At 39.2% G+C, this 27,315-nt stretch overlaps 1 protein-coding gene and 1 long non-coding RNA gene across 7 annotated transcripts in view; one reads left to right on the forward strand and one right to left on the reverse strand.

The window, feature by feature from the left end:
- Positions 1-13,952, reverse strand: part of LOC122904746 — a 67,741-nt gene extending 53,789 nt beyond the window's left edge. For 2 of the 5 annotated variants that reach the window (XR_006384253.1, XR_006384254.1), the window contains exon 1: positions 13,700-13,952. This is a non-coding gene — a long non-coding RNA (uncharacterized LOC122904746). Of the gene's footprint in view, positions 1-13,513 lie in introns of all 5 variants that reach the window. The other 3 variants (XR_006384255.1, XR_006384252.1, XR_006384256.1) reach the window with 2 other exon arrangements.
- Positions 13,953-14,588: 636 nt separating this feature from the next.
- The window catches only part of PTPN12 (protein tyrosine phosphatase non-receptor type 12), a 95,093-nt gene continuing 82,366 nt past the window's right edge, over positions 14,589-27,315 (forward strand). For both annotated transcript variants that reach the window (XM_044245885.1, XM_044245886.1), the window contains exon 1: positions 14,589-14,708. In XM_044245885.1, the coding sequence (XP_044101820.1) occupies positions 14,610-14,708 (99 nt within the window). In that variant the 5' untranslated portion in view covers positions 14,589-14,609. The remainder of the gene's footprint in view (positions 14,709-27,315) is intronic.

A 27,315-nucleotide genomic window follows, 5' to 3' on the forward strand; every position in this document is an offset into this window, starting at 1 on the left:
GCTCAAGTCTGTAATTACCTCAGGGTTGTGAGTCCAAGCCCCTCGCTGGGCTCCACACTGGGCATGGAGCCAAATAAATAAATTGAAGCATTATTTTCTGGTAAAATGAGATTCAACAAAAATGTTTTTTAAAAAAAACTCTGCCACAAAAAAAGAGTATAATTTTTATAAAAGATTCTATGTTTTTGTTAGAGAGAAAGAGAGCTCGTGTACACAAGCAGGGGGAGCGGCAGGCAGAAGGAGAAGCAGGCTCCCCACTGAGCCAGGAGCCCAATGCAGGGCTCCATCCCAAGACCCTGGGATCATGACCTGAGTCAAAGGCAGATGCTTAACCAACTGAGCCACCCAGGTGTTCCAAAAAGAATATTATTTTCTTGGGGGTGCCTGGGTGGCTCAGAGGGTTAAGCCTTTGCCTTTGGCACAGGTCATGATCTCAGGGTCCTGGGATCGAGCCCTGCATCGGGCTCTCTGCTCAGTGAGAGCCCGCTTCCTCCTCTCTCTCTCTGCCTGCCTCTCTGCCTTTTTGTGATCTCTGTCTGTCAAATAAATAAATAAAATCTTAAAAAAAAAAAGAATATTACTTTCTTAAGTAAAACATTTTATTTTGGGTATTTCTTTGATACTTTAAGTTCAATATAATGAATATCAGTTTACTGTCTGTGGTTTTCTAAGTGTAGTAATTTAGTAGATTGTGCTGCAATTCTTTAAAGACTAGATCCTACAAAGTTGAGTATTTTAAGCTCTGAGATAGCAGATCATCTCGTATAATTTGTCTTGTTCTCTTAAAGCTGGAGAATAATTACTTAAAGGTTCAGTTTGGCTGACCCCAGGTACACTAAAGTTTTATATTTAATGTCCAAATTTTTCCCATGAAAATGTCAGGAAAGTATTTATGAATGAAATAATTTCTTAGGTTTACTTCAAAATAATCCTGTGGGGAGAGAGAATTGAAGGGATTTAGATCAAAGAAGACTAGCCCTATCTTGATCATTGTCAAAGCTGATTAATGAAGAATGATGATTCACTTCACTATTCTCTTTACTTCTGTATAAATTTACAATTTTTCATAATAATAAAGTTTTAAAAATCCAGGGCCTGATAATTCATTCAATACTTGGGCCAAACTTTTACTGGGCACTTGGGAAAGATTTATTAGCTATGAAGATAACACACATTAAGGAGCTCATATCCTAGATATATAAACAAACAATTATAAAGCAATGTAAGGTTTATGGTATTGTGCTAAATGTATAAAGTGCTATATGAACAAAGGAAGAGTGACTGATTGGTGAAATCCCAGAATCTTCCCAGAGGACTAATGTTCAGACTGGGCCCTGAAGATTAAATAGGCTTTTTCTCAAACAAAAAGGAGGCAGAAAGGCTCCATAGAGAAGGCAACCTAACTCTGGAAATGGATCATATTCAGGCATTCAGAGGAATACAGAAGACAACAAAAGAAATAAAAAGGTGTCAGATAGTAAATAATATTTGTATTTTTACTGCTGGTACCTAAAACAGTGACTAACAATATACTGAGAGATCAGAAATTATTCTATTGAATAAAGTTAATGTCTGAAAGAGTGATAGGAGAAACAGAGCAGAGAAAACCCAAAAGGAGACAGCCTATAGAATGGGAAAAAAATATTTACAAATCATATAACTGGTAAGGGTTTAGTTATCCCAAATATATAAAGAACTCTTACAACTCAACAACAAAAAGACAAAGAATCTAGCTAAAAAATTGGCAAAGAACTTGAATAGACAATACTCCAATAAAGATACAGAAATAACCACCAAGCATACAGAACAATGCTCAACACCGTAATAATTGGGAAAATGAATTAAAAACCCAAATGCAATTCAAACCCATAAGGATGGCTAAAGATTAAAAAAACAAACAAACAAACTTTTTTTTAAGGAAAATAACAAGTGTTAGCAAGGATATGGAGAAATTAGGACACTGTGCATTGCTAGTAAGAATGTAAAATGGTGCAACCACTGGGCAAAACAGTGTGGTGCTTCCTTACAAAGATAAACACAGAATTACCATACAACCAAAATACATGTACATGTATGTTCACAGTAGCACTATTCACAAAGCCGAAAGACAGAAACAATGTCCATCAATGAACAGATAAACAAAATGTGGTTTATACATGAAATGGAACATTATTCAGCCTTAAACAGGAAAGAAAATCTCATCACATGCTACAACATGGATAAACCTTGAGGATATTATGCTAAGGGAAATAAGTCAGTCAGAAAAAAGACAAATATGGTAGGATTCTACTTATTTGAGGTATCTAAAGTAAGCAAATGCATACATACAGAAAGTAGAATGGTGACTATCTGGGGCCATGAATAAGGCTAATAGGACTGTTGTTATTAATACAGTTTTGAAAGATGAAAAGGTTCTGGAGATCTGTTTCACAAAAAGGTGAATATACTCAACACCACTGAACTGCACATTTTTAAAGAGTTAAGATAGTAAATTTTTTAAAAAGATGATTTATTTGAGAGAGAGAGTGTGTGTGTATGCATACAGAAGTAGGGGGAGAGGCAGAAGGAGAAGCAAATTACCTGCTGAGATGGAGCCTAACTTGTGGCCTCATCTCAGGACCCTGAGATCATGACCTGAGCTGAAGTCAGATACCCAACTGAATGAACCACTCAGGGACCTTAGATAGTAAATTTTATGATACATTTTTTTTTTAAACCACAGTCTTTTTTTGTTGTTGTTGTTTGTTTGTTTGTTTGTTTTAACAAGGCAAGACACCATTCAATGTAACACTGGACATTGCAGCAATAAAAATTCTAAATCCAAGATAACAGTTATTTCTGGGGAGGGAGGAAAGGGAAGAACTACAAAGGCATCTCAATTCTATCAGTAATGTTTTGTTATCTAAATAAAATCCGAAGCAAATACGGTAAGATATTAGAATTTGAGATTTTTAAAAAAAAAACTTAAAAACTCCATTAAATGAATGAAACCAGGTACAAGGGGTCACGACTGTATGATTCCACTTAACTGAAATATCTAGAATAAGTAAATCCACAGAGAAAAAGCACAGATTGGTGGCTGTCAGGAGCTGGGGGGAAATGGAGGGGTAGGAAGTAATTGCTTAATGGATATAGGGTTTCCTTTTAGGTCATGAAAGGAGTTTAGAAAAATAGAGGTGGTAGTTACTAAACTTATGAATGTACTAAATGCCATTGACTTGTTCACTTTAAAATGAACCTCACACTAAAATAAAGTCACCTCACACTAAAAATAAAACTAAGTAAGGGGAGAAATTCAAGAAAGGAAGGAAGGATATTTGTCCATAAGAGTCAGATGCTCCACATGAGTTGAGCAGGGTATAAACTAAGAGATCATTCATCTGGCAAGTAGGAAGTCCATTTAGGAGAAGTGTGCCAGTAGTCAGACCGTTAACAGATCACGATAGATGGGCCAGGGCTCATGGGAGTCTTGAGCATTTTGTAGAATAAAGGGAGTCTGTAGAGAAGAAAAGGCTGAACACAGATAAAGGAGAGGAGAACTTTGTACAGCAGAACTAGAAAGAGATAAAAGAGGGCAGCGAAGTTTTGACAGGGAGAGAGATTAGCTATGGAAAGGACCAAGAACTGTAATAATGGAGAGAAACAAGTAAGTACAGAGTAAATTTATGATCTCTGAATTTTACTTGGAAAGCAGAGAGAGTGAGTAGATTCAAACTTGGTAACTCCTATATTTCTCTAGGAACGAGGAAGCAGGGTGTAGGACTTGTGGAACCACGGGAGTACCAAGAATGAATAAGAGAATTGCCTGTAAGGAAGAGTTAATGCCTATTCCTCTGAAGCTATTCCAAAAAAATAGAAAAGGAAGGGAAACTTCCAAATTCATTCTATGAGACCAGCATTACTCTGATACCAAAACCAGATAGACGCTACAAAGAGAGAGGAAGAGAGAGAGAGAGAGAGAAAAAAAAGAGAGAAATACAGGCCAATATCTCTAATGAATGTAGATGCAAAAATCCTTTTTTTAAAAAAGATTTTATTTACTTATTTGACAGAGATCACAAGTAGGCAGAGAGGCAGGCAGAGAAAGAGAGAGGAGGAAGCAGGCTCCCTGCCTAGCAGAAAGCCCAATGTGGGGCTCGATCCCAGGACCCTGAGACCATGACCTGAGCCGAAGGCAGAGGCTTTCACCCACTGAGCCACCCAGGCACCTCAGATGCAAAAATCCTTAACAAAATACTAGAAAATCAAATCCAACAATACTTTAAAATAATCACTCACGGAGTACTTTGCTGGCTCAGTTGGAGAAGTATGCAGTTCTTGATCTTGGAGCCTGGGATTGAGCCCCACGCTGGGTGTAGAGATTACTTAATAAATAAGTAGGGGCACCTGGGTGGCTTAGCCGGCTGAGCATCCAACTACTCATTTCAGCTCAGGTCTTAACCTCAGGGTTTTGAGTTTAAGCTTTACTACATTGGGCTCCAACATGGGCATGGAACGTACTTAAGAAAAATAAAATTAAATTAAAAATAAACTGATTAAAAAAAATTCAAGTCGGATTTGTCACAATAAAGTGGGATTTATTCCTGGCTTGCAAAAATGACTCAATATTCACAAATAAATCAATGTGGTACATGACATCAATGAGAGAAAGGATAAGAACCATATGATCATTTCAACAGATGCAGAAAAAGCACTGGACAAAGTACAACATCCATTCATGATAAAAATTCTCAACAAAATAGGTTTAGAGGGAATATACCTTAACATGATAAAGGCCATATATGAAAAACCCACAGGTTTTTCATCACCTTCAATGGTGAAAAACTGAAAGCCTTTCCCCTAAGGTCAGGAACAAGACAAGGATGTGCACTCTCACCACTTTTACTCAACAGAGTACTGGAATTCCTAGCCACAGCAATCAGATAAGAAAAAGGAATAAAAAGCATCCAGACTGGTAAGGAAGAAGTAAAACTTTCACTATTTGCCGATGACATGATACTCTACATAGAAAGCCCAACAGACTACACTAAAAAACATGGAAATCATTTTGCAGGATACAAATTCAATCTACAGAAATCTGTTGTATTCCTATACAGCAATAATGAAACAGCACAGGGAGAAATTAAGAAAACAATCTCATTTACAGTTGGGATCACAATTTACAATTGCACCAAAAATAATAAGATACCTAGGAATAAACCTAACCAAAAAAAGACCTGTACTCTGAAAACTATAAAACAATGACAAAAGAAATTGAAGATGACACAAAGAAATGGAAAGATATTCCATGCTAAAGGATTGGAACAACAAATATTGCTAAAATGTCTATATTCCAAAGTACTCTACACATTTAACACAATTCCTATCAAAAAACCAACAGCAGGGCACCTGGGTGCTCAATTGTTAGGTGTCCAACTTTGGATTTTGGCTCAGGTCATGATCTCAGCATCATGGGACTGAGCCCTCTGTCCGGCTCCAGGCTCAGTGCAGAATCTGCTCAAAATTCTCTTCTTCTCCCTCTGCCCCTGCCCAACTTGAGCACTCTCTCTCTCTCCCTCCTTCTCTCTCAAGCAAATAAATAAATAAAATCTTAAAAAGAAAACCAATAGGATTTTTTTTTTACATAACTAGAACAAATAATCCTAAAATCTATATGGAACCACAAAAGACCCTGAATAGCAGAAGCAATCTTGAAAAAGAAAAGAAAAGCTGGAGGCATCATGATTCCAGATCTCGAGTTATATTACAAGCTGTAGTAATCAAAATGTATGGTAACTGGCACAAAAAGACACATAGATCAATAGAACAGGATAGAAAATGCAGAAACAAACCCATGATGATATGGTTAATTAACCTTTACCAAGGAGGTAAGGATATGCAACTGGGAAAAAAATGGTCTCTTCAACAAATGGTGTTGGGGAAAAGGGACAGCTATATGCTTAAGGATGAAACTGGACCACTTTCCTACACCATACACAAAAATAAACTCAAAATGGATCAAGGACCCTAAACGTGGGATGTGAAACCACATAACTTTTAGAAAAGAGCATGGACGGTAACTTCTCTCACATCAGCAATAGCAACATCTTTCTAGATATGGCTCCTGCAGCAAGGGAAGCAAAAACAAAAATAAACTTTGGGGACTACATCAAAATAAAAAGTGTCTTCACAGCAAAGAAAATAATGAACGAAACTAAAAGACAACCTACTGAATGGAGGAAATATTTGCACATAACATATCCAGTTAAGAGCTAGTATCCAAATCATATAAATAAATGATACAACTCAACACCCAAAAAACCAAATAATCCAATTAAAAAATGGTTAGAAGATATGAACAGACATTTCTCCAAAGAAGACATCTAGGTGGTCAACAGACACACGAAACAATGCTCCACATCACTCATCATCAGGGAAATACAAATCAAACCCACAATGAGATACCACCTCACACCAGTCAGAATGGCTAAAATCAAATACACAAGAAACAAGTGTGGATAAGGATGTGGAGAGCAAAGAGCCCTCGTGCACTGTTGGTGGGAATGCAAACTGATGCAACTCTAAGAAAAACAGTATGAAGGTTTCTCAAAAAACTAAAAATAGGGGCACCTGAGTGGTTCAGTCAGTTAAGAGTCTGTCTTAGGCTCAGGTCATGATCCCAGGGTCCTGGGATTGTGCCCCATGTCCAGCTCTGTTCAGCAGGGAATCTGCTCCTCCCTCTGCTCCTGCCCCCACTCGTTCTCTCCTTCTCTCTCTCAATCATTCTCTCTCTCAAATAAATTAATAAAATCTTTTAAAAAATTAAAAGTAGAATTACCATATGACACACTAATTCTACACTGAGAATACCCAAAGAATACGAAAACACTAGTTTGAAAAGGTATGCACCCCTATGTTCATAGCAGCATTATTTGCAATAGCCAAATTATGGAAGCAGCCCTAATGTTCATCGACTGATGAATGGATAAAGAAAAAAATGGCAAAAAAATGGCATATATATAAATAGGTATATATGTATATATTACTCAGCCACTAAAAAGAATGAAATCTTGCCATGTAAGTCAGTCAGAGAAAAACAAATGCCAATTGACTTAACTCACATGTGGATTTTAAGAAAGAAAACAATCAAATTAAAAAACAAGGGAGGGGAGCCTGCGGCCCAGCTCATGATCTCAGGGTCCTGGGATTGAGCCCCACATCAGGCTTTCTGCTCAGCAGGTAGCCTGCTTCCCCTCTCTTTCTGCCTGCCTCGCTGCCTGCTTGTGATCTCTCTCTGTGTCAAATCAATAGAATCTTAAAAAAAAAAAAAAAAAAAAAAAAACCAGGAAACAAAAAAAACAGACTCTAAACTATAGAGAACAAAGCAATGGTTACCAGAGAGGAGGTGGGCAGGGCAATATGGGAAATAGGTGAAGGAGATTAAGAATACACTTTTCATGATAAGCCCTGAATATTGTACAGAATTGTTGCATCACTATAGTGTACATGTGAAACTAATATAACATTGTATGTTAACTATAGGGGAATTAAAAAAACCACAGCTGCCCTATTACCCCTTCCTTCAGTCCCTAGTAATCACCATTCCACTTAATATTTCTATGAATTTGAATGTTTCAATTACCTTACATAAATGGAATCACAATTTATGTTTTTTCTAATTTTACTGAGAAATAATTGGCATACAACACTATATAAGTTTAATGCATACATCATGATGAGCTGATTTATATATATATTGTGAAATGATTACCATAATCAGTTCAACTAACCTCCATTACCTCATGTAAGATAAGAAAAATAAAAGCTTTCTCCTTGGGAAATGAACTCCCAAGATTTACACTCTTAACTTTCCTATATATTATACAGCAGTTTAACTATAATTATCATGTTGCATATCACATCCCTCGTACTTATTTAATCTTATTAAGTGGAAGTTTGTACTCTTTGATCATCCCCATCCAAATCCCTCTTTCCCTCACCATCTGCCTCTAGTAACCAAAAGTCTTCACCCTTTTTCTATGGGCTTGGTTTCCTTTTTTCTTTTTTAAAGCCTACATATAAGTGAGACCGTTCAGTATTTGTCTCTGTCTACAATTTATCTTTAATCTAAAATATTAGCAATCACTGAACGAAAGCAATTTTTGCTTGTTTTGTTTTGGGGCTTTCTGTTGATAATTGGGTCTTAGTCCAATCAATACACTGGATGGACTTTATATGGTACAATCATATTTCACAGCCCTTGTTAATGATCCATTCCTGAATATAGAAAGTAAATGTCATTATATTGAAGGATCACTAATTAGATGCTAAGATACTTCCTAACTTTGAAATTTTTTATAAAATTTTAATTTTTCTTTGAGTGTTAAATGAAACCATGTAAGAAATATGAAATAAAAAAGTTAAGAGGGTAGATTTAATTACTGCATTCACCTGCAGTTAGTATTTATTATGACATTATTTGACCTTTTTTTATATAACACTGGAAAATTTTCATTGAGTAGAGAGTCACTTGGATTTTGGTTCCAGTTCTTCCATCTATATGACCTTGGGCAGATCATTTAATTCTTTTAAGCTTGGCATTATTATTCCCAGTAGCATTCTAATGCATAAAGAAAGAAGGAGATAATCATACTTGACTTACCTACTTTAGGACAGAGTTATGAGAATAAATGGGGAGGATGATGTCAAAAGGCTCTGAAATATTAGTTTTAGGAATACATATTAAATATTAAAGAAATATCATCCTTTCAAAACTTCTCTCCATTTTTATGTCTTCTAAAGTTATGCCACACTAGACTAAAAAGTTATACTGTTACTTTCCCCGGTTCCCTATCTATGGGACTACATACCTCAAAAATAAACTCACAGACTAAAAATGGTCAACAGCTTTTTTGCTGTGAACAGGTCTAGGAATGAGGGAGTAAGGGGTACTAATTTATTCCCAAGAATAAATTAGAAAAGAATTTGCCTCCCTTCTTTCTTATTTACTCTCCCATAACTTCTAGTTAGGAGTACTTTAGTATAGACGACTGAGGGATGTTTCTAATGACAACTTAATATTAGAAGCGCTACTTTGGGAGAATCTCAGGAATGATGTGAATCCTCATCTGTAGTTTCACTTAAATGACACCAGGTATTGAAGCATTGTGACTCAGTGGTTTATGCAATAAGCTGGAAACTCAGGACCTATGGGTTCTGGATACGTGGCTGACTTTTTTTTTTTTTTTTTTCAACTGAGCTAGTCAAGTTCACTCCCATGTTTTATTTAGTTTTTCATCTATTAATGAGGACAATGATGCCAAATTACCTCCCAGAGTTGTTAAAAAGAACAAAACAGAACTCACAAAGAGCTGTAAGGCCACACAAGCTATAACAAAGGTAGTTTTCATGAGAAAATAGTGGTAAAAATACTCTAAAAGTTAGAATTTCTACACAGACATAAAGCATTACTTTTACCTGAGTAAGAGGGGAAAGGGATATCGTGAATATTAAACAGGTTAAATGAATTCTGAAACCCGTTCTGAATTATTGGTTTCAAACTCTCACTCCAACCCTCACAAATGTACTAAGAAGATAAATTTTGAAACTGGTATTTTGGCTTTCTTTTCATCCCTCAGGTCTTTACCCAGAGTGAAGGTGGCTAGTGAGTAGGGCAAGAGCTTAAAGAAGAAGAGACAGGAAGTAAAAAAAAAAGTAAAAGGTCCAGAAAGCATTCATTGCTTGTTTGTTTAACTGGTTCTTATTTTGTGTTTTCTGGGAGCAAGGGTGATGTCTGCTACACTAATTCTGCAACACACTTTCCTGGAAGACGAAACCAAGGCTTGAGCTGAAGTGACACACCGGGCAAGAAATGGAGTGGGCGTTTGAAACTTCCTCTCTCTTACTTCAGAGCCCAGGCTCTTTATTCTTGCCCTATTCTGTTTCAGGAAAAGCAGAACTTACTTATGGAATAAATGCCAACCAAACCTGTCCTGAAAAGTCCTCGTCAGTCAAGTTGTCCCAGGGAATCGCCCCATCTCTCTCATGGCCACAAGGGTCATATGGTGACATGTCTACCTATCTCTACATGCTTGCTTAATGTTCCTTTTGTGACTAACCAGATTCTGTATAATTTCTCTTCTTACAAGGCCTGCTCTACCTAATTGCATCCCATGTCATTCAGCTTCTGCCCTTGCTGTTTAATGACTTATTCTCCCTAGGTTTCTAAGTTTAGATTTTGAACAGTGAGAACTAATTGGCCATGGTGGTGTTCGTACACCAGGTCACAGGTTGCTGCTGGCCAGTTTACATGGATTGGTTAATGTGGGTCAAATGCAGCTGTGGCTGAGAATGAGGTGGTTGGTTTTTGAGAACTGTGTGTAAAAAGGTTGGCATTCTGAAACTTAGCCTGAGCCATTTTTTAAAAATCTCCTAAGTAAGATCTGCTTCCATTTTCTTCATTTGGGTGTTTTTATTAAAGATACTGTCATTCTTCCTATCACCTAGATTGAACTCTACAAAAATCTGAACAGATTTAATTTTGTTGGAAAAGTAATGCATACACAGAAAGGTATTTGGAATATAAAAGGGTATACACATTGGAAATGGTCTCCTTTCTACCCAAGATTGTTAAGGACTTCCTAAAGGCAAATACAGCTAACAGTTTTTGAAATATCCTTCAGAAAAACTCTGTGTTCAAGCATTTTATCCACATTCCATTTTACATAAAACTAAGAATACCATAAACACAAAGCCTAGCTTTTCTCATTCAGTAAGTAGATCTTGGGACCTACTCCACATCAATATAGAGGTTTGTTTTTTTTTTCCTCCAGATTTTGAATGGCTTCAAAAAACTTAATTAGGGGCATCTGGGTGGCTCAGTCAGTTAAGTGGCTGCCTTTGGGTCAGGTCATGATCCCAGGGTCCTGGGACTGAGCCCTGTATTAGGTGCCCTGCTCAGTAGGGGGCCTGCTTCTCCCTCTCCCTCTGCCTGTGGCTCCCCCTGCTTGTGCTCCTTCTCTCTCTCTCTCTGTCAAATAAATAAATAATAAAAACTTTTTTTAGAAAACCTTAATTATAGGTGTGTGATTTTGTTTTTTAACCAGTGCCTTTTGATATGCAGGCACGTTGTATCTACTCTTGCCATTACAAATAAGGCTGCAATAAACATATATGTTTGCATATACAGTTGTAAATAATATCTATAAGATTTTCAGCCAAAACATGCACGATGTTTCCATTTTTGTACATTTATGGCCAGACTCCTTCCTAAGACATGCAGATTTCTCTCACCATTTGTTCAAGAAAGTTCCCATTTGCCCAAACCAAGCATAGCCCTGTGTTCTGTCAAACTTTCTGATCTCTTCCAATCTGGTAATTTCAGTCCTTTTTAATTCTACCTTCTTTCTTGTCCACTAGGTCAGTCAGTCAGTCACCTAGTTCTGTAAGTTCTTTCCCTATCTTTCTATCTATCTATCTATCTATCTATCTATGTCTTTGTAATTACAGTGCTATGACCTTAGTTATAGCTTTTGTTGCTTCATATATTGGCTCCTAATACCTCTTTCCATTCTCTCCCCTTATTAAGTCACAATTTACCCAAAAATGCCAGATGATTATTATTTTCCTAATTTTTCCTTCTATTCTCAAAAATCTTTGGTGGCTTCCACTGACAATATAAAGTCCAAATCATTAAACAGGCATTCATTCATTCATTCATTCATTCATTTTTTAAAGACTGTATTTATTTATTTGAAAGAGAAAGACACAGGGAGAAAGGGAACACAAGCAGGGGTAGTCGGAGAGTGAGAAGCAGGCTTCTTGGGATCACAACCTAAGCGGAAAGCAGCCACTTAACAACTGAGCCACCCAGGTACCCCTAACCAGGCATTTAATGCTCTCCAGAGTCCAATCCCTATCTACTTTAGTATCTTCACACACATATAAAAGTTCTGATTCAAACTTCTGCTTTGCTGTCTTCGTGTTTTTTGTTTCAACACTTCTTTTACCTGGGAGTTCTTTCTGTTCAAACTCAATTTCACATGTCCTTCATGGTCCCCTGTGACCACAGCATGTGCTAACCAGTTCACAATTCTCTCTTCTCAGAATTGTTAAACCACTCAACACCTGTATCACTCATTTGGTATTTAGTAACTCACGATATAACTAAATTTATTGTTTTCCTGTCTCCTGAACCAGGCTATAAACTGTAAGAAGCCATCCCTAAAACATTTTTGTATCGCTCTCACACACACAGCACAACCCCTAATATTCTGAGGTGCTCAAAAATTATCTGTAGGTCAAAATGTTACCTAAGTATACTAAAATGAGGAAAGCATTGGCAAAAGAGTTGTAATACATAAGGATACTTTACATTTGTTTTCCCTAACCTTTATCAGATGCCAAAGGTAGCTGTTAAGAACTCAAAAAACACTCATGTTTTACAAGAAACAGAGGGAAAATTACCAGTAAGAGGAAAAGTAAAAATACGCCAAAAACACTAGCTAGAATGAGACTCAATAACTCAAAACAAGTAACACTTTCCATCAGACTATCCCGACTGTTAGACAACGTGTCTAGCATACAGTCTTTATCACCCTCTGGTTTGTTCAGTCTTTTGAGATATCAAAAGTACAGGCACTCCTGATCATCTGTCCATTTCGTTGCTTAGAGTCTAATTTCTTCCCCAGTTCCAGGGGAAAAGGGTTACCTGTAGTGAGCTGTCTTAGTAGGTGAGCAAGCCCAGATCCTGACCTTTTCTTATATCCAGTGAAAACTGAGTCTCAGTATCTGATTAAAGTAAAATACTCCAGACCCTGTCTTCAAATAAAGCTTACTTTAGAAACTCAACTATTCCTCTAAGTGAATTTTTAAATACAGAACAAAACTGTATCTTTTTATATGCACGTACAACATATAAATGCATACGATTTAGAAGGGAACATTTGGAAATGCATATTTCAGAGAGGGGCACTGGATCGGTACACATTAGTTATTATTTTAAAGAGAAATATTGTTCTCTGAAACTAGGAGAAAAAAAACTGTGTCTACCTGTTTTCGTCATGGAATTTATCATTAAATTTCATAGTGGTTCTAAACATTCATTTGGGAAGAGGGGGCTAGCACTTATGGTTCCTATTTAACCAAATTCCCTAAGCTTATCCGTAAAAAATGTTTTCTGCGGGTATAAGCGACTAAAAGAATTCCACGGATCAAATCCTTCACTTCTGTCACATTACCACATGTTTATCTTCCTTAGTAAGAGGCAATATAAAGTGTTGTACTGAAAGCAACAAGATTTGAGTTCTAGTTTTGGCATTGCAATGAATATGCTGAGGGGACTAGACAGATCGTTTTCTTTGTAAAATAGTGAATTAGACTAAAACAGATATTCTCTGAGTACTACAAGACTTGCAAAGATGTATAAAGATTTGTACATTCTATGGAGAAACGTCTCCTAACCACTTTTGAAGGGCTGCGAATCTAAGCGCAAGACCACAAATTCCCTTTCATTCAGCAAACACTGAGCCCTCACCTCCTGCGTGGTAGGTATTAGGATGAACTCCAAATCTCAGGTGCTCACTCGTCAGGGTTTCGACGGATTTGCAAAGTCCTTTCACTCAAGAAACGTTTCATTTCTCTTGGTCTTAGCCATTCCCTAAAATGGCAAGGTGTAACCGCCGTCAACAGTCACCAAACCACTGGTAAGATGAAGACATACCTGCTGTGAACGCGGAGGTGACACTACAGTTCCCAGCATGCCTCTCCATCCCACCGCCGCCCTAACCAGCCCCCACTCTTGGATTCCCGCGGGGCGGGACTTGTAGTCCCAGCCCCCAGCCGTGGGCGGGGCGGAAGCACTCTAAAAATATGCTTTTCCCACTAGTAGGCCTGGAGCCCGCAAATTCCAACTAAAATCTTATGCGACTGACTAGGGTTTACCCTGCTCTGAGGCAAATTCCCTCCTTCCAGACTTCCTCAAATTTACATACAGCTCGACCGAGACCACGCCCCGGAAGTAGAGTCAAGTCGCCCTGCCGACAATTAAGAGTCTTCCAGCCACTCCGAGAGGAGCTGGAACCAGCGGGGCGGGCTTGGGGGAGTGGTCCAGAGGCGAGGTGGACGGGGGCGGATCGGGCGTCCCAGCGCCTGGGGCGGAGCCACAGCACGGGGCCGCGCGTCTGGGTGGCTGCGGGGCCGCGCCCGTGGGGAGAGGCGGCTGCGGCTGCTAGTAGGGTGGGGGGTGAAGGAGGAACCGGGAAGGGGGGGCAGGGCGAGCGGAGAGCCTTGTTCCTGAGGCGGTGGCGGCGTCTCCAACGAAAGAGGAGGAGGGCGGGGAAGGAGGATGGAGCAAGCTGGGGGTTGGGGCTGGCGCTAGCCGCAGCGGCTCGCCTCGTACTGTGGGAGAACGGCGGCTGCTCCTGGAAGTTGTGGGGTCGGGAGCCGGGCTGGTGCCGCCGCTGCCGCCGCCTTAGGCGGTGGGGAGGAGCAGGGAGCGGCGAGGCTTGGCGGGGGTCGAGAGGGAGGGGAAGGGCTGGGGAAGCGAGCTGGGGAAGACTGAGCGGGCTCTGCGCCGGGCGGGCGGGCGGCGGCGGGGGGGCCAGCCACCGCAGCCGGGGGGACGCGGGAGGATGGAGCAAGTGGAGATCCTGAGGAAATTTATCCAGAGGGTCCAGGCCATGAAGAGTCCGGACCACAATGGGGAGGACAACTTCGCCCGGGACTTCATGGTGAGTCGTTCCCCTTGCTGTCGCCTGCTCTCGCCGGCACCGGAGCCCACCACCGCCTCGCCCGGGCCGCCAGCGCTTTGTGTGCGGCTGTGAGGAGAGGGGCGGAGGGGGCGCGCACCGACTCCTAGGGCCGGGTAGTCTCGGAGGCCGGCGGGAGGTGAGACCGCCTTGGTCCCTCGGCCTTCTTTCCTTCCCTTACGCTTTCGCGGCCCCGTCCGCGGGCGGCCAGGGCGCGAAGGGAGCGGCCCCGGCCGAGCCTGCACTGTGCACTGCCGCCCGCGACCACCTATTGTTTCTCGAGCCGGGAGCCGGACGAGACTGAGGTGCAGACCCAGGGCTGGGGGATTCGTCTGTCCACCCCCCACTCCTCATCCAGCATGCCCCTCCTTGTAGGGTCGAGGCAAGGTGTCCACCCATGGACGAGAGCAGATCGCGGCTGATGGAGGAACGGGGGTGTTGAGGTTAGCATTAACTCGTGGGGTCCCTTTGCTCAGGCTGGTCTCAGAAGTGGGCAGGGTAGGAGTTCTGCCGTTTTGGGGTTCGCAGTTATTATCTCCAAGGCTTGGGAAAGGATTGTCCGTAGGGAATCCCGTGGCTTGCCCAGTTCCATTTACCCTCGTCCCATCTCTTGTCTCTTGAGACTCAGGTTTGAGATGGCGTTGGAGTCATGGTGACTTTAGGTTAGAGGGGTAAGTGTGTGTGTGAAGGGGTTGGTTATCCTGAAGGAAGCCTACTTCGGACTCCCTAGGGGATATTGTGGAAGGCGGAGGGGATGTGACTATCACTTCCTATCCGGGGTGGGGGTGGGGAACTTGGGAACAATAGTCCTGGTGGGGCGGAGGCAACGAAACGGGCCGAAGCCCTGAACTGGGAGATAACCTTCTCAGCCCCCCCCGCCCCCCCTTTCCGCCCTCTACTTGGGCAGGCAGGCTGTAGGGGAGGTTAACAGTCTTGTTCGTGAAATTGTTCTAGATACATCACTTATGAGGGGGTCAGATCCAAAGGCGTGGGACCAGAAGTCGACTTCCTACATTGCCCCCCCACCTTTTATTTTTCTGCTGGACAATGTTCCCTTTAGGGTTGTTTCTCGGCTTAGGAGGCGGTGGTTGCGGCTGCTGCTCCTACGGATATTGCGCAAGACTGGGGCGTTGGAAACTCTGGAGGTCTGGGGAATGGAAAAGGAAGTGGGACTTTGGGAAGTGGTTGCTCCTTAGCCTTGGCGGGGTTTGGGAATGGGAAATAAGCTGGGGAAAATTTTGCTCCTGGACAAGATACACCTCCAAGAGTAATCACCTAACTCCGAAATTCTTAATTGTAAAAAGGATACACAGTTAATGTCTATAAAAATGAATGAACAGCAAACATTGGCTAGTTTTTGTTTCAAAGTACAGTTTAATTGTTTACAAGGTGCAGGTGAAATGACTTCTAGCACTGAAATACTTTCTCACATTTTAAAGAGACTAGGTAGGATCTAGTAAAGTTTTAGCATTAAAATTATTAACCGCTTATAAAATAGATCATTGACCTTATACAAAATTATAATATTGTTGAACTTTTGTGATTCCCGCCTTCCTAGACCCATAATAGAGGATAGGAGTAAGATTTCAAATCTTTTGAAAGTGGAAAAATATAGATAAAACAATCTATGCCATATTTTAAACATTTTCTGTTGATATTTAGTCTATGTATTTTTGAAAAAATATTTTTTGATCTGTGGAAGTAAAGAGAAAAGGACATTTTCTCTTCTTACTAGTGAGAATTTTTATTGTGTTGGTATCTTTTGGATAGTCACTTAACAGTAATTGGATGGAGTCCCCTTTTCGCTACTTTTTAGCAAATAGAAAATATTTACTTAGGATAGTTTAAAAGCTTAAAATTAGTTTTTTATAGTCTTATTCTCGAAGAAGAGGTGGTGTGGTCCTTGGTCACTTCTAGTTTGCTTGCTAGTCATCTTGTTATCCCTGGGCATATCCTGTCAGGAAAGAGCATTGTTTGGTGATGAAGGCCATCAGGACAGGTGCCCAGTCTCTGAACTTCTGTACAGGGGAAGTAGCCTTGGGGTTCATGCTTTGGGGATGAATCAGGGATTCCTATTGGAGATTTCGTTTCTGAAAGACTGAAAGAGTTACTTTTTTCTTCCATAATACTTAGGGATAGCTAGGTGATTCCACATTTGAGATTTGATGACTAAGGCTATTCTTTTATAGTGCTTGCTTTTTTTATTCCATGACTTGATAAGCAATAGCTATAATTAAGACTGATAGATGGTGCTGCTTTTTCCCTTGAGTAGAAGGCTGGAGGGAAACCATGTTCCCTCTGCCATGGAAAGAGAGTAGAAGATCAGCTAATAATTTTAAGTGTTCTGTTGTTTTTAAATTGTTATGTGGATCAAAAATGCATTTTTAAATTTTAGCATTTTAGAACTGAGCCTTAGAAATAATCTAGCTACTATAATTCTATTCAATTATGAAGTACTAGTGTTCATTATTTCAAATTTGGAGATTATAGAATGATAATTAATAATGCCTTACTCTTAAGAAAGTGGGGTGGACATCCAGACTGTGTTCTTCCCGTTGTTGTATCCAGCCTTCCCAGTCCCATCTCCCAAAGGTGGTCTCTGTTAATGTTTTTATTTTATTTATTTATTAATTTATTTTCTTTAAAAGATTTTATTTATTTATCTGACAGAGATTACAAGTAGGCAGAGAGGCAGTCAGAGAGAGGAGGAAGCAGGCTCCCTGCTGAGCAGAGAGCCCAATGTGGGGCTCGATCTCAGGACCCTGGGATCATGACCTGAGCAGAAGGCAGAGACTTTAACCCACTGAGCCACCCAGGCGCCCCTCTGTTAATGTTTTTAATGCATCTGTGTGACCATGCTATATATTTCATTTTATACTGTTGAGTTTTTTCCCAACTTAACATTTTGAAAGGCGTTTTTCATTTGTAAAAATCATTTCAGTGGCTGTATAATATTTTACTTGGCAACTATTTTACAGCTTAACCATTTCCTTGTGGTTGAATGTTTAGGCAATTTATTTTCTATTACATATTATAATTCTCTATTGAACATTTATCGTAAAACTTCCTTATTTTGGATTGTTGCATAAGATATCTTCCAGTAGTGGAAGTACTAGGTTAAAGCATATAAACATTTAATACAGGTTTATAAATAACTTTGAAGAAGTTGTATCAGTTTATACAATGTCAGTAATGCATGAGTGTTCATTTAATTATCTTGATCTTTGATAATTGGATGGTTGGGAAATGGTATCTTTTATTAATTTGAATTTTTTTGATGACTAGTAAGGATAGAGAATTTTCTACTTGTCATTAGCTATTTTTCGAGTTGTCTGTTCTGGGTCTTGGTGTGTTGTGTACTCCCCAGCCCACCCCTAAAGAGGAGAAAACTAAGATATTGAGATGGTGTAAACTACAACACCAAGATGATTCTTACATGTTGAAGGTTAAACATCTGATTTATGGCAGATCCAGAACTCAGTTTCAACTATCTTGATTTTAAGTCTTTTTTGCAAGATGGCAGACAGTGATCATGACAAGGAAATGTAGATGGTAGAGTGGTATGTATTCATGTTTGGAAAACCTGGATTTTATCCCATCTCTTTCATTGTCCAGCTGTTTGACCTTGGGCAGGCCACTTAGAAGAAAATAGGAAGAATGATTTGTCTCGCATTTTAAAGAATAAAAATGCAACATACTTCACAGGGCTGAGGTATGGGACTCATATTTATGGTCATCATCTAACACATTATTGTACTAAGGTCTGTGTAGACTCATACAGCTGATTTATGTAGTCAGTTACAGATAATTGGACACAGAAGGAAAGAGGTATCTGGGCTTTTGTTTTCAGTCATTCTCTTGTGCTTTTTAAAGCTTTATAATGTCAAGAGGCACCTGGCTGGCTAATTTGGTTAGGTGGCCAACTCTCCCCCCCCCCCCAGATTTTATTTATTTATTTATTTAAATTTATTTTTATTAGAGAGAGAGAGGTCACACGTAGGCAGAGAGGAAAGCAGAAAGAGAGGGGGAAGCAGGCTTCCCGCCGAGCAGAGAGACCGATGCGGGGGGGTGGGGTAGGGGGCTGATCCCAGGACCCTGAGATCATGACCCGAGCCGAAGGCAGAGGCCTAACCCACTGAGCCACCCAGGCGCCCCTATTTATTTTTATTTGAAAGACAGAGTTCACAAGCATGCAGAGAAGCAGGCAGAGAGAGAGGAAGGGAAGCAGGCTCCCTGCTGAGCAGAAAGCCCGCTGAGGCTCGATCCCAGAACCCTGGGACTACGACCTGAGCTGAAGGCAGAGGCTTTAACCCACTGAGCCGCCCAGGCGCCCCAGGTGGCCAACTCTTTATCTCAGTTCAGGTCTTGATGTCAAGGTCATGAGTTCAATAGCCCCCATTCCCCCAGCTCCATGCTATGCATGGAGCTGACTTAAAAATAAGTAAGTAAATAAAGATTTATAATGTCAAAAGCATTGAAACAAGAAGTAGATTTCTTTTGATCAGACTAAAATTTATCTAATTTACATTTAATGCTTGGGTATTTAAAAAAATCATAAAAGATGACACTTAAGCTACAAGCAAATATAGCAGTTTGAGCTTAAAAACCAGTTCTCTCCTTTTCTGAAGGTGAAAACAAAAATATAATGGGTAAATTCAGTGGAGTATTTAAAAAACAGGATGCAGTAGAGGTGTGAATTCTAGTACTTTTTTGTGGAATATTGGGAGGAGAGTATTTAAGGACATTTTTCTAAGGTTTAACTGAGGTATAATAGCAAGTGATGCATCCTATGTTAAAATGCTATTTAAAATAATTTTGATGTTTTAAAATAATCTGAACTTAATTTATCTATCAGTGATAGCCAAGAACTAACATAGAAGTTATCCATTTCAAGGGATTATTATATAGAACCACTGTTCTACAAATAGTAATCCTGACAGAACTGTTCAAAACAACCATTCTGCTTTGTTATGATTAAATAATTGTTAGATGGTTTTTATTTTCACTACACTAATGTTAGTGACTTTACAAATTATTTTAAGTAGAGAAGAAATTCACACTCTGAGGAGTTAAGTATTCAGCTTGACTTTAAAGATTTATTTATTTATTTATTTATTTGGCAGACAGAGATCATAAGTAGGCAGAGAGGCAGGCAAAGAGAGAGAGGTGAAAGCAGGTTCCCCGCAGAGCAGAGATCCCGACATGGGGCTCGATCCCACAATTCCCGGGATCACAACTGGAGCCGAAGGCAGAGGCTTTAACCCACTGAGCCACCCAGGCACCCCTCCGCTTGACTTTAAAACCTCTATTCTTTTTTTTTTTTAAGTTCATTTATTTTAGTAATGTTTATAACCAGCATGGGGCTCCAAGTTATGTCCTGGATACTAAGAGTCACATTTTCCTCCAACTGAGCCAGACAGGCACCCCCAAAACTGTTCTTTTTGTTCTGTTTCTCCAGGATACCTCTGAGGTTCTTTGGGACCTGGCTAGGACTAGGGTTGTGGTAGAGGATGCATCACTATGCAGAGGGTGGAGGTTTTAAAGTTGAACTTGTTTGGGGCACCTTGGCGGCTCAGTTGGTTGAATGTTGGACTCTTGGTTTTGGCTCAGGACATAATCTTATGGGTCCAGGGATGAGGCCTATGTTAGGCTCAGCATGGAGTCCACTGGAAATTCTTTCCCTATGCCCCTCCCTCCACGTGCATACTTGTGTGAGCACACACACACACACACACACACACTCACATTCTCTCTCTCTCTCTCTCTCTCTCTCTCTCAAGTCTTTAAAAACAACAAAGTTGAGGGCGCCTGGGTGGCTCAGTGGGTTAAGCCGCTGTCTTCAGCTCAGGTCATGATCTCAGGGTCCTGGGATCGAGTCCCGCATCGGGCTCTCTGCTAAGCAGGGAGCCTGCTTCCTCCTCTCTCTCTCTGCCTGCCTCTCTGCCTACTTGTGATCCCTCTCTGTCAAATAAATAAATAAAATATTAAAAAAAAAACAACAACAAAGTTGAACATGTTTAGGGCAGTGGTAGGTAATCAGCTATAACGCAGCAGTTAACACCTTTTGGTCTGAGGAGTCCTTTACATTCTTAAAAATTATTGAGGGCTCCAAAAAGGTTATTTATTTGTTGTGCTATAAATTAAAAACAAATATTTTTAAAAATAATCCACTTGAAGATAATAATAAATCCATTCTGTATTAACTATATAATAATTGTTTTTCAAAACAAAAAGTAATTGGTGAGAAGAATTATTTTTATATTTTTCAAATTTCTTTACTGTCTGGCTTAATAGAAGAGAACTGGATTCTCATATCTGCTTCATTCATATGGTTGCAATGTTACATTTCACATAGCATTACATGTCATTTACTCTAGAAAATTCCACTGTACACTCCTAAGTGTACACTATAGTGTACACTGTACACTCCTAAAAATTACTCTCTTGAGGCGCCTGGGTGGCTAAGTAGGTTAAAGCCTCTGCCTTCGGCCCAGGTCATGATCTCAGGGTCCTGGGATCAAGCCCCACATCATACTCTCTGCTCGGCAGGGAGCCAGCTTCCCCCTCGCTCTCTGCCTGCCTCTGCCTACTTGTGATCTCTCTGTGTCAAATAAATAAATTTTTAAAAAATTACTGTGTTAAGGTCTGTGTGTTTGCAGGGAGGAAACATAACATAATTTTTAAAAATTACTGTGTGAAGTTTCTGTGTGTTTGCAGGTGAGGAAACATAACTTAGTCTTACTAGGAAAAGAGTTTTAACTTCATGGACTTGCTGAAATGGTCAAGGGGTAGGCTGTCCCTGAGTCATACTTTGAGAACCAGTGAAGTAATGCATGGTAAGAGCTAATGCATCATGGTAAGGTGATGCTGAGAAAGTTAGGTAGAGGTTAGATTGTGAAAGTTCTTCCATCTGTGCTGTAATTTATTCAATAGTTCAATACCAGTAATTTTGAATAGTTCTGTACTACAACTCTGAGTCACCTGGACAGCGGGCAGATGCTAAGAAAATACACATAGTAACTGAACATTCTAGCAGTGTTTCCCCACCTCTCCCCACTCACCACCCCCCCTCAGCCTGCTTTAGTATGAGTCTTCACTTTTATCATTCACATAGGTTCAAGTAGAAAAGCTAAGAATCAGTGCTGTGGGTCCCTGGAGAGCCACTGTATGTTTTAATAAGAGTAAGCAGTCATTCAACAGATTCATGTTGTAGAAAGTTGATTCTGGTGGCAGTATTAAGGATGGAATTAGTGGTTAAGGAAAGCATTTTGAAAGCATTTGAAATAGAAGAAGTGAGATGAGGGCCTGAACTTAAACTAAGACAGTGGAATATAGAGTATATGTACGATCTGATAAGGATTAAGAAAGAAGTCTCAATGACTCACTAGATGTGGGTAGTCATGGAGAAAGGAATATTTGCAGTATGTCTCCACGGTTCCTAGTTTGGTATACTATAACCCAAGTTAGAAGATACCATTTGGTATGGTTCTGAGTACGGGAGGAGAAAGAAGTAGAGGGGACCAAGCAGAAGATGGTTGGAGGAAATCTCAAGATAGAAGAGAATTAGTTTAGTTTTAAATGTGGTAAACTGAGGTGCCTGAGATACTGGGTACAAATGCAGAGTTCAGGAGAGCTGTGATAGGGTGTAGTTAAATATTTGGAAGTTGTCATATAATCATGTAAGAGGTAGTTGAAAGCATGGGAGTGAATAAGTTTATTCAGATGAGCATACGAGTGACCAGCTTTAGATCGGAGAGCAGCAACATTTAAAGAGCAGCCTGAAAAAGAGGTGCCAGTGACTGTCCCTGAGAGTGTGCTCAGAGAGGAGGAAACGGAACACAGAGGATGTCAGAAAAGCCCGGGAGAGTTTCAGGAAAGGAGTAATTAGCAAAATCAAATACTTCTGGAGGACTGGTAAGGTGAGGTTGAGAATGTCCCCACTCCGTTTGCCAAGTAGGAGTGATTTGGTGACCACAAAAAGTGGTTTGGGTGTGATATGGGAAGAATCTAAATTATAGTTAATTGAGGAAAAAATAGGTAAAATGGGTATAAATTCTTAACATTTTCATTTAACATTCTGAAAGTAGATGGTATAAGCTAGAGGAAGACAGATTAAAGGAGAGCTCCCATCCCACACCCTGTTTTTGTTTTTGTTTTTTTAAAGAAAAGATAGGTACAGTATTTTCCATGTTTCTTAACTATGTGTATGTCCTCTTTTGTGAAATGATTGCTATTTAAATGTAATTTTGAAAGACAGATAATAAGAACTTGTCTTTTGGTTGAATGAGACCTCTGAAATTTTTTATTTAAAGTTTGGATTTGAAATGTTAGAAAAAAGGAAGGGAGGAAAGACAGGAAACCTGGAAGATTTTATGCTGCACAGCCTAAATAAATATAAAAATATTCATGTTAAACTGTTTAATATTGTGGCTTGTAGGTATTTTAAAAATCAGTAACAGCTTTTATGAGAGGTTCACCTACCAGGAAATTTATTCATTTAAGCTGTATAATTTAATAGTTTTTAGTATATTAAAAAAATTTTACAGTCATCATTATAGTCAATTTTTATCATTCCAAAAGACACCCCATGCCCAGTAGCAGTCATTCTTCCTCCTTTCCTACCCTCCAGCCCTAGGTAACCATTAACCTACCTTCTATAGATTTGCTTCATATAAATGGAATCATACAATATGTGTTGTTTTGTGACTGAGTTCTTTGACTTAATGTAATATTTTCAAGGTTCATCCATGTGTTGCTGGAATTGGAAATATTTCATTTCTTTTTATGACTAAATAGTATTCCATTGTATGGATATACCACATTTTGTTCATCCGTTCATCCATTGATGGACATTTGAATTGTTTCCGCTTTTTAGAATCTTTTCTTTGTATGATAATACATAAAATAGAGTATTTTGTATTTTTAAAAATGCTACTAGGAACATTTATGTACACATTTTTGTTAGAATATGTTTTCCTTGGGTATATATCCAGGAGGAGCATTAATGAGTGACATGGTAACCGTTGAACATTTTGAGGAACTACTAGAGTTCAAATTTTACATTCCCACCAATTTTTCTACATCCTCACTAAGCCTTGTCTTCTTCTTGATTATAGCCATCCTAGTGGGGTGAAGTGTATCTTGTGGTTGGCTTGTAGGTTTTTTTAAAATAGTAAGTTTATTTAAATGGTGCTATATATTAATATATCTTCTAAACCTAGAGTGATAGGAAATATTTTCTGTTTTTAGATTTGCGACTGGATGCCCAAGCGAACATACTTTGATTCTAACTAACTTTGCAATTGGAAATAAACTTTTAAGTAACTCTTCCCACATGGTTTACCAGAGACTGCATACTACAAATTTAAAAGTGTTAATTCTCAAGAATGTTTTATTGTATGTATTACTTTTAGAATACTGTTAGCTTTTTTCCCTTCAATATTTGACATTTAGTTTGGAAAAGGTTTTTGACGGTTGAAACTGGAAGTAAGACATTAACATTTAGATAGATTAAAAATTTCTTGTTCTTATGTTAAACACTTCTGTGTTTCTATAGCACTCAGTTCATTAGATTCATAAACATTTACATTTCTGACTTCCCCGGACTGAGAGCCTCCAGGGCTAGCAACTGGGACTTAATTATCTCTGTATCCTCATTGCTTAATATAGTGCCTGGCACTTAATAGGCATTAATGGCCATTGCATGAGCAGAAGTTGTAGTTAGCTTTAAACCGTAAGACAGATTTATTCTTCAGATGGATTCTTCAAATGGTCCAAGGGGCTTGTCTTCTTAGATGAGCATGGGAACTGCTTTTCCCCCTTCTATGTGTATATACTTGGTGTGTGCTTATGCAATGTGGTTGTATTTTCAGTATCCACTGAAAAAGAAAATATGAATAAAGTACTAGGCTGCATTCAGGAAAACTTTTAGATAAATAGGGCTTTATTAATTGTAATATCTTCTGCATAAATATGTAAAATAGTACATATTTTTCTCTGGAAACTGCTTGGTATGCGTTAGGATTCGGGGAACCATTTAAAGTAACTGCTTACCTATCACCCCACCCCATGAACCCTACTTGGAGAACATGATCTTAGAATATTAATTTTATTAAAATACCTACTTTTAACTTTTGATTTTAGATTTCATTAGTAAAATCCAGATATAGGGCACCTGGGTGGCTCAGTCGGTTAAGTGGCTTCCTTTGGCTCAGATCATGATCCCAGGATTCTGGGTTGGAGCCCCACATTGAGCTCTCTGCTCAGTGGAGAGCCTTTTTCTCCCTCTCCCTCTGCCTGCCACCCTGCCTGCTTATGCTCTCGCTATCTCTCTGTCCAATAAACAAACAAACAAATCTTGAAAATAAAATAAAATCCAAATATCTTATTACTGGCATTTCTTCAAAAATAGCAGTATCTTGTAACTTGTGGGTGTTTTGGGAGTGATTACAGCAGTAGCTGTTCTCTTCTTGCCTCATCCAATCCATTCCACATATCATACTCACTTTCCTAAAATACCATTTTCAAGTGTTGGCATCTGTGGGATAATAGAAAGCAAACTGGTTGTAAAGTCAGGATATGTGAATTTTAGTCCCTGTGTTGATGTTCAGTTTGTTTTCTTTCATATGTTTATTTAGTACTGTATCAGAAACAGGGTTTTATTTTTGGGGTGTCTGGGTTCTCATTTGGTTAAGCTTCATAACTCTTGATCTCATCTCAGGTTTCCATCTTGGGGTTGTGAGTTCAAGCCCCACATCAGGCTCCATGCCTAGTGTGTATCCTACAAAAAAAAAAAGAAAGAGACATGGTTTTATTTTTAACCAAAAAATGTAAGTTCAAAAACAACTCAGGGCTCCCTTGGAAGACCATTAAAATGATTAGAATTTTAAATGGCTAAGCCAAATCAGAGCATCAGATCCAAGCTCTGCTTATTTTCAAACTGTAATTATATGCTGTCTTCCCAATTTCTCTTTCTCTTGTCCTCCCAATTTTGTAACGTTTGCCCTAGTTTAGAATCACAGCCTAGTAGGAGAAAGTCTATGCCTAGCTTGGCATTCCAGAGTCGTCTTAACATAGTCTCATGTTACATTTGCAGTATTAAACTCCTATACTCTGTAGTATATATCCCCTTACCTCTAGAGTAAGCTTTTTCTTGTCCTTGATCATACCCACTGAATGAATGAAATCTTATCTGTTGTTGTACTATTAAACATACTTTTTCTATTTCTCCTTATAGACCAGTACTTTGAAGATCAAAACACTAAAAATTGGAGCGCCTGGGTGGCTCAGAGGGTTAACTGTCTGCCTTTGTTTCAAGACATGATCTCCAAGTCCTGGAATCAAGCCTTATGTCAGGCTCCCGGCTCAGGGGAGCCTCTCTGCCTCTCTGCCTCTCCCCCTGCACATGCACTCTCTCTGTATCTCTCTTTCTCAAATGAATAAACAAAATCTTTAAAAAAAAAAAAAAAACCACCAAAAATTTAGAATGACTTTACTATGTTTACCCTGAACTCAGAAGCAAAAATGTAATTAATTCTCACTTTCTGGGGTAAATATTTTAGCGCAGTTTATCTTAAGGACTTCTCCATTGTAATATCTCATGTAATGATATCTCTGTTAATAATCAGTACTGTAATAATACCTCCATTGTAAAATTTGATTTTTAATGTCATGGAGAAAAGCCTTGCATTAGATTTGAGTTCAAGACTTGCCTACTACAAGTCCAGTAGTACGCAGTTACCCTACACCTTAAGACCCTAAGTTTCTTCCAAGTAGTTGAACTTCTCTTCCAACATTTTGTGTTTCCTGGGATTTTTATTTATTTATTTTTTTTAACCAGTAGTATTTTTAGATTCTTAGGTTCTTTAAATTCTGAAATAATTTTTTAGATTCATGCAGTCCAACCCTGACAATTATCTCCTTCTCTATGAAATACACAAAAGTCTTGTTTCCATTTCATAATACTATACTATGAATTGATTTATGGCAGATAGAAGTAGTTCATCCCTCAGAGTTTTTCCTAGAGAGTGTGGAACGTGGATCATATTAATCTCAGAGGCTTTGGGATATATGCTATATTACATTTCTTACAATAACTGTTCTTAGATGCAATCTGCATTTGAAAGACTATTTAACAACATTTGAGTAGCTACCCTTACAGGCTCTGAAGGAATGCAAAAATGTATACCTGTCCCTTTTCCATGATTCTTGCCATCCACTCTTCATATATAAGATATTCCTGGAGTGCCCACTACGCCCGGTAATGTTGTAGAATTGGCAATTGAAAACAGGAGTCATTTTCCTTAAGTTTACCAATTGTGAACAGACTTGTGAGGAGCAGCAAGAAGTTTTTCTGGGGGGTATTGGATAACATTCAGGGGGTCTGAACCTTTTCAAATCATACATAATATTTTGTGTATAAGCCTATTTTGGGGGGTAGGATAGAGAAGGTTCATAGCTCTTAGATTCTCAAGGGGCTTGGGTTCCAAAAACCTTAGAATTTCTAGGCTAATAGATAGCAAGGTTTGGAGCCATACGGGAATTTTTATCCTGGCTGTGCTATGATTATAAGCAGGCTATCTGGGGAAAT

Source organism: Neovison vison, chromosome 4, assembly GCF_020171115.1.
Source record: "Neovison vison isolate M4711 chromosome 4, ASM_NN_V1, whole genome shotgun sequence".
NCBI lineage: Eukaryota > Metazoa > Chordata > Mammalia > Carnivora > Mustelidae > Neogale > Neogale vison.